At 47.1% G+C, this 7,853-nt stretch overlaps 1 protein-coding gene across 1 annotated transcript in view; it reads left to right on the top strand.

The window, feature by feature from the left end:
* The first annotated feature begins 790 nt into the window (after window positions 1-790).
* LOC144160069 (lysosomal alpha-mannosidase-like) overlaps window positions 791-7,853 on the top strand; it is a 30,725-nt gene continuing 23,662 nt past the window's right edge. Inside the window, exons 1-5 of the mRNA XM_077691679.1 lie at window positions 791-898; window positions 1,353-1,455; window positions 2,095-2,244; window positions 3,214-3,410; window positions 7,524-7,632. Of these exons, the coding sequence (XP_077547805.1) occupies window positions 791-898; window positions 1,353-1,455; window positions 2,095-2,244; window positions 3,214-3,410; window positions 7,524-7,632 (667 nt within the window). The remainder of the gene's footprint in view (window positions 899-1,352; window positions 1,456-2,094; window positions 2,245-3,213; window positions 3,411-7,523; window positions 7,633-7,853) is intronic.

Genomic DNA, 7,853 nt, shown 5'->3' with positions numbered 1-7,853 from the left:
GCGATCAAAATACATAGAACCAAAGTAATCACATAATTAACTTAAAGGCATGGGTGATCAGTAAAAAAAGTTTTTCGACAACAGCTTTTATTTGTGCCGGATTTGTGCGCAATGACCTTCTCGGGGAGGCCGTTACAGCCGTTGGATGTGAGGACGGAAGCACAACCCAAGAAAGGGCAGCCCTTTTTTAAGCCACGTTTAATTACGGTGGTTTCGCCACGGCAAACTATTGCGTAGTCTGATCTGGCACTCAGAGAAGAAGGTTCACTAGCTACCAAGGGTGTAAAGGAAGGATAACACGCAGCCTGACCGCCGCGTTGTTTGTTCGCTTCCGTTTTTTTTGCTCAAGATCAGCTGCCCGGGATTCACAGCTCAGCATCGAACTGTTTCAGGATTTCGCCGAGCACCTTCTGCGACGTGGAGCGACGGGTTTGTGGAAGACCCTTAGTGCGAAACACACCAGCTAAAAAGGGCGCGTCTGCACACGCGTCTCCCGCTCCAAAAACCGGTTTGGTAGCCGGAAGAGCCCAGGATCAGTCGCTCCTGCTCGCGTCCAACCTGCTAGGTGATTTACCGCGCCGCGTTGGAAACCGGATTGCTCGAAGCACACGTGTCTTCCGCTTTTGGAGAACGCGCACAATGTCGACGCGTTTTCTTATTCTAGCGACAGCCTGACATACATATGTGAGCAGAATATCCGGCTCCCGAGTGTGCGATATGCGAGCAAAGCAGCTACATTCTCCGAGTCGCCTTTCACCACTTGAAACGGCACTGCAGTCCGCGCGCACCAATGTTGGCTTCCTTCCAGCGACCGATCCTGCTTTATTCACTTTTGTCGCTGATAGCAGGCCTATGGACAAATTCGGCTGTGCGCGCAGCCAACCCGTGCGAATTAAAGGTGAGCTCTTTTTTTTTTTTTAATCCATGTCCTCCGCATTTTGTAGTTCACGTTCGCTAAGGGTGATTGTTAATCTCTAATTCCAGCTTCATCCTTGTTGGCAACGACGTCAACATAACCAACCCCAAATGCTTTCGCAACTTAACGAGAAGTGATGTTTATGGACATTCATACCACACGAAAAAGCTTAGGTTCCTCGTAACAATTTCAAATTGCTTGTTTTATTTGAAAGAAGTTTTCAAATACGTTTGACGCATGCAACGGTGTCAATGTTGCCGTGTTTTTTTTTAACATTGGTTCAGAATGTGGTTATAAATTATGATTGGCAAAAAATAAATAAAGAAGCTAGCGGGGAAATTTCGTTCCGTAAGTAAGGAGATAACTGGCGTAGGCAGAACTGGCATATCTATATAATCTTTTTAGAGCTTGTGTTTTATTATGTTTCAATGCGCAGGGCTGCCCGGAGCCGAAGCCTGACCATATCAACGTGCACCTTCTTAGTCACAGCCACAACGACGCTGGGTGGTTAAACACTGTGAACACTATCTACGACCACTGTAACTGGCTTTTAAGATTCTGCTCTGTTTATAATTAACCTCTTTCTGAGTGAGAGCTTGAGAGAGCAGAACGCCATGGCTACTAAACGAACATGCGTGATGAGTTCCAGTGAAGAGCTAGTCGCGTTACCTTGCAAAAATTACAAAGACGAGTGATCTTACTGTAATAGTAACGACTCCTAAGTTCACATAGTTCCAATACGGCAAAAAATCCTAAATTTATGTATGTTGAGTATTCATTCAAAAATTAAATAAACAACCAGTCGGTCACTTATGGGCACGCCACGAAACATTCATGCGCGACTACTAGGAATCGATACGGAAGACCCGGAAAGAGGTAATAAATAGTCATGTCATGTATCAATGAATTAATATTCCCACGATTCACCAATCAGTCAGCGAATGAATAAACTCTAAAGTCGATAAATCAAGTACTCGATTATTAAGTATATTAAGTAACCTGTCAGCCGGTCACCCATTCCATCAATACATTTTAAATCAGTGACCAATCATGATCAATCAATCAATCAATCAATAAAGTAGTCAATCAAATATTTGCTCGATCGATGTGTCAATCAGTTAAGCAAGCAATCGATAAATAAAAATGCTGTCAGTCGTCAAACCATCGCCTTTCCGCAGTCGTGCGTGACATCTACACAACCACGACGAAGGCCCTGAGCGAAAACCCGAGCCGGCGCTACGTGTCCGCCGAGAACGTGTTCTTCACGCGCTGGTGGCACGAGCAGCCAGATGACGTCAGGGAGACGGTCCGAGATCTCGTCCAATCAGGTGCGTCCAGCGGTAAAATATTCAGGTAAAAGGGGACGTTTACCGCATGTCTCTTTCGGAGCCGAGGCATATCGACTGGCCCATGCGAACCAACGACTCCTCCAAGTTTTAGAGCGGCTAAAAACAATGTCCCGACGTGAACTTCAAAGGGACACTAAAGGCTGCATGAAATTTTGTTTTAACTTTAACTGAGAGATGATGCGTTTCGTAGCCCTCTCAGCTTTTGTTCGACAAGCAACGACGCCTTATTTCCCTAGAAATTCTCAAAGAAAGCTGGTATTTCTCTCTCCCACTTCCGTTTCATTTTGTCGTGACGTAGACATCGCGTCACAGGCACTCTCAGGCTGACAACGGTAGCTTTTACGTCACCAAGCCATGGCCGACCACGGAGAAAGTTTTTTGGGGGGCCAAGGAGGCTGGCTTTTACTTTTATTATTTGTCATCGACCGGGCGAAAAATGCATTTGGCCGTTGGCAGTGTAGGCCGTTGTTCCCGCCTACACTGGAAACCCGGACTTCACACCCGCCGCGAACGAAGTAGCGACAAGCGCCTTTTCAAATATCGCGCAAGAGCGGCTGCCCGGCGAAGCGTCGCTGAAGCGGGAACCTTCATCTCACCTTGTCTGGTGATCACTGCCATCTCATATTCTCTTCTCTCGCTATACGCGCCAACCTGGCGTGAAATACACACTCGCTACCCGTAGCCGTCTCGAGTATAGTCGCCGTAGCGGAACTTCGGAGCGGCTCTGCCCGGCCCGAACGTACACGCTCTTTAATGTCCCAGATCTCCGCGTTCATTCTCGCACCTCGCCAACTACTCTCGTGGTAATCAAACAACCAGTTCTACATAATAAACGTTATTTATTCGGCTGCTAAAGCAGTTGTACTGACTCGTGAAGTTTCACAGCGGTTGCTCGGCGAACAACCCGTTTAGTATTGCAATCAACGTGTCTCAACGTTTGTTTCTCAGGCCAGCTCCAGTTTGTCGGCGGTGGTTGGACACAGAACGACGAGGCGGTGACGCACTACACAGCCATCATCGACCAGATGACGCTGGGCCTTCGCTTCCTGAACGACACCTTCGGCCCACAGTGCGGTGTGCCTAGCGCGGCGTGGCAAGCCGATCCTTTCGGGCACTCCCTCGCCCAGGCGGCGCTCTTTGCTAGGGTGAGTTAAAGTCAGGGTGATACCAGCACTCTTATTTATTTATTTTCTTTCGTGGGTACTTAAACAGAGACATTTTGGTCTGTCTGTCTGTCTGTCTGTCTGTCTGTCTGTCTGTCTGTCTGTCTGTCTGTCTGTCTGTCTGTCTGTCTGTCTGTCTGTCTGTCTGTCTGTCTGTCTGTCTGTCTGTAAAGATGCTTATTTGTCCATCGAAGCAGATACATAACATGGCTTGAGAGAACCAAGCGGCCAATGTGAAAAAGAAACTGCTCTATAGTCTTATATACCCACAGCCAAATCTAAGCGTCTAAGTCCGGTGTCAATGTTCATACTTGCCAACATTGTTGAACAACAAGACATTACGCTAATATAAGGTAGAAAATCAATACATTAGTGAGATTTGCAGTGCTCCTCTAATAAAAAATTCTCGGATGCTTGGTTTTCGCGATGGGAAATGAAATACTACATCAACTGCAGAAAACCGTCGCCTGCAGTTGCTTCCGCTACTATAGCTCCTGGCGGCACTTAAGAAATCAAACGGAAACAGCAACGAAAGGTTCCACTACATACTTTCCACGTTCCGCCTGGAACGCTCGTGGAGTAGGACAACGTGGTTCTACCAACGTTGCAGTAGGGTGCCTCGATTCACGCACCTCTCCGCCGTACGGCAGCACTGGCATCGAGGCACCCGACTTGGAGCAGTGGAACGCGGTAAATTTAAATTGACTTGAGCAAACCTTTAGCGTGTTATCTCGGGAGTAACGAGACGGGAGAAGAACAGCATGAAAGTTGAGCGGGAAAAAGAATGGAGGCATTTACTTGCCAGGGGTGCCAGTCGACTATCGCCTTCCGTCGACATTTGCAACGAAAGGAGCAGATACGCGGCCATTTGTTTACTTATTTTATATTGTTTGCTGAACTCTCAGAACTATAAACATGTTTTGCACTCTCAGTGCCATAGGAAAGTAGTTTGGTTACATTACAAAATAATACTCCTAATATAAATGCAGCAGTTGGTATTACAATTACCTGTCTTTTATTATACATTAGAGATGCAAGTTTTAATTAAATTTTGACGGACGTGAAAAACTAGGTTTTTTTGTATTTGTCATATGAAAAATTCGAAAAAGACGGTTCCGCAAAGATCTATAAGGAATTCAAAGTTTCGTGCGGCCAGTTATCATCATTTACGCCATTACAGCAATTACAGGTGGATCATCCGCGATATCTGCTTTTTGTGGAAGTGGAAATGCAGAGCGTTACACAGTCCTAGCTGTTGGGGTACTCGGCAAAGAACGCTACGCATTAAAATAACATCGCGCACACAGCGAGTTGCTGCGTGAAGCAAGATCAAGCGACAATGGCGGGCAGGGGCATCGGGGGTGCGTGCGTGGCTGCTCGGTACAGGTTCGCTGGTTATAACCATCCATTAGGAGTGCATGGGACGCATTTGTTTTATTTCAACGATTCTTCATTTTCCAGTGTCCTGTCACCTGTGTTGCCGGGTTCTCGTTTGTATTCGTGCTTCTTTCTGCGCGATTACACTAGCGCGTCCATTTTTTAGTGCGCTGCATTTCCGGAAATGGGCAGAAACTGATTCTTAGGAGAAAACATTTCAGTCAAAAAGCTTACATGAACGCCTTAAATAAAAAATAAATGAGCTTTGTAGTGAAATACAGACTAATAAAATAAAAGCGTGATGAAGTAAAGTAATTGAATTTGCTTGCCGCCAGTAGCTGCCAGTGGTACACTCTAAGCTGGGTAACCCTTAAAAGAGGTATACATTTTCGAATTTTTGTAACCTATAATTTATAAGGTACAAATGTAAACTATATCTTCGTGACCCTTATATACGTATACACGTAAGGGTTACTCAGTTATGGGATACTTTGCCGCTTTCAGCATGTATACCTTTATATAAGTTACATCTACCACCGTCCAAGGCCACACAGTGGAGCGAGAGAACGCACTGAAAAATGCACCACGCCCTAGTCGCGCTTCCTCGGAGCGCGCTGCCCTGGAGGGGTTCGTCACCTCAATAATCAGCAAATAGCATCAATCGCAATTTTAAAGCGCTTGAAATCCGCCTCAAAAGGTTATAATCATGTTACATTGGCGTCGCTAGAGCTCGGGTCTCCCGAGTTCCGCTCAATCTCGGGCCTTCTGGAATGGCACTCCAGGTTGGCCGAATTACTGAGCCAGTCGATAGATGGCACGCCGCTATTGCAGAGTAAATGAGGGGCTTTAGAATATAAGGCCACTGTGCTTTAGGTTACTCAGGTGACTTGGGGCGCCGTACTGCGGATGCGAAGAACCCAGGCAGTGCTTGGGGATTCAGGTTTGCGTAGAGCACGTATAGGCTATTTTGACGAAACAGGAAGCGCCAGAAGATGGCCCCAAGAGGAGCTTGCGTTCCTTTCGTCGCTCTCGCACTCAGCCAGACTCGGGGCGACCATGGCTGCAGCAAAAGATGCGGCTCGTTTTTCCGATAAATTTTCGCTGAGCCTAATTTGTAGATCTCGCGTGTATTTCGCACAAAAATGTGCATAAATTCAGAGAATTGTCTTATTATGCGTAGCCTTCGTATGCCGCTTGTCTAAAGTGTGAGCTCTTTACAGCGAAATGTAGCTGTGAGTAGTAAAAAACGTTGTATTATTATATTCCTTTTAAGGTTTCTTCTTTTACCCGCCGTGGTGGCTCAGCGGATAAGGAGTTGTGCTGCTGAGAGCGAGGACGCGGGATCAATTCTCGGCCGCGGCGGCCGCTTTTCTGATGGAGGCGAAAAGCAAAAATTACCGTGTGCTTCAGATTTCCGCGTACGTTAAAGATCCCCAGGTGGTCAAAATTAATCCAGAGCCCTCCACTACGGCGCGCCTCATCGCCTCCGCTGCGTCGGCGCGTTCGACCTTACAATCCGAATCATGCAACGTTTCCTCTACTCGGAAACGGTCCGCACACACGCCGACAATGCCTGCCAGCGCGGCCCATGAAGTGACTCGAATTGGCGCAGAGCGCGGCAGCAACAGCTTGTCACCACCCTTTCAAACCAATCTTAACGGGAAAAAGAAGTCGCACATGCCAAAAAGTCGACGTTAGTGTGACGTAAAATTGTGCTATAGGTTGTGATCAGCGCTGATTGTAAAAGCGGCGATCAGATGTCTGCAGCGATGCTAAGCGAACATTTTTCTACGCTGACCACTAGCGGATGCTCAACCCGGCACCAAGGTGTGCAGTGCGGCGAGCGGCCGCAGGATGGCGCTACCTGCGCGTAAGAATCAAAATTGGTCATGGCGGTATCTTGATCATCGATCGCTAAAAGGGCAATCACCACAAAAATGTTCCACACGTGTTCCCTCCCCGGCCGCGGCGGCCGCTTTTCTGATGGAGGCGAAAAGCAAAAACGTCCGTATGTTCGAGATTTAAGCGCACGTAAAAGATCCCCAGGTGGTCAAAATTAATCCGGAGCCCTCCACTGCGGCGCGCCTAATAATGTGTGTGGTTTGGGCGCATTTATCCCCATAATCAATCAAAGTTCCACTTGCGAGAAAGGGGATGATAGTGTGGTGAAAACTTGTGTCAGAGATTGTCATTCGCAAATGTAGAGACACCGGCAATCAAATATCCGCTGGGATGCTAAGACTGAAGTTCCCAACACCCGAGCAATGCGAGCCGGTTGCGAGCTGTTGGGTAGACCTTATCCTAAAATTAACCGCGCGTGAACGCATTGCTCTTTGGTACCCCTAACTTCTTGGGGGCACCAACGCTGTGTTTCCCAATTCTACCCCTGCCTAATGAACTATGACTAGAAAAAAAAAGCGAATACGCGACACAGGATCGACCTACTTCAGGACTCGCTCGCAGCATGGCGATACAGGTGATATAGGTAACTCGCAGCACTCTGACGGGTGGCCCACAATTACGAAAAAAACATCAGTTAACTTTAGTTTCACGTTCACTGAGTCGAAGCTAACGAAGTTGTTAAGTTTTTCTACTCAGTAAGACTGAAGTTTTCAGCAAATAGCCAGCTATTACAACTGGAGTAATGAACTCTTACTGGGTGCATGACTGTAAGGGACACAGGCAGCCACTGATGATGACACCGGTGTTCCTTCTCAGATGGGCTTCAGCAGCGTTATGCTGGGCAGGATATCGTATGACCGAAAGGCTGCCTGGCAAAAGAATCGAACGATGGAGTTTATCTGGGAGGTCGACAACCGCCAACAGGGTAAGTTATAACTCCGTGCCATATGTGAGCTCCCCGTTTTATAACATCTAGCATTAAAGAGGGAACACCCACTATTATTCTCTGAACTCCTGAATCTTGTTTTGTAGAGTTCAAAATGCATTAATTCGGCACAAAAACTATTGGCGAGTAGAGGTGGGGGGGGGGGGGTAATTTTGAACTAGCAGTTACTCTCGAAACCGTACGAGTCTTTTACTTGAAAC

This window comes from Haemaphysalis longicornis, unplaced genomic scaffold (assembly GCF_048455015.1).
Source record: "Haemaphysalis longicornis isolate Haplotype H1 unplaced genomic scaffold, Haemaphysalis longicornis Haplotype H1 scaffold_10, whole genome shotgun sequence".
NCBI classification, from domain to species: domain Eukaryota; kingdom Metazoa; phylum Arthropoda; class Arachnida; order Ixodida; family Ixodidae; genus Haemaphysalis; species Haemaphysalis longicornis.
Note: the sequence above shows the minus strand (reverse complement) of the source record. Positions and strands in the feature narration are given on the sequence as shown.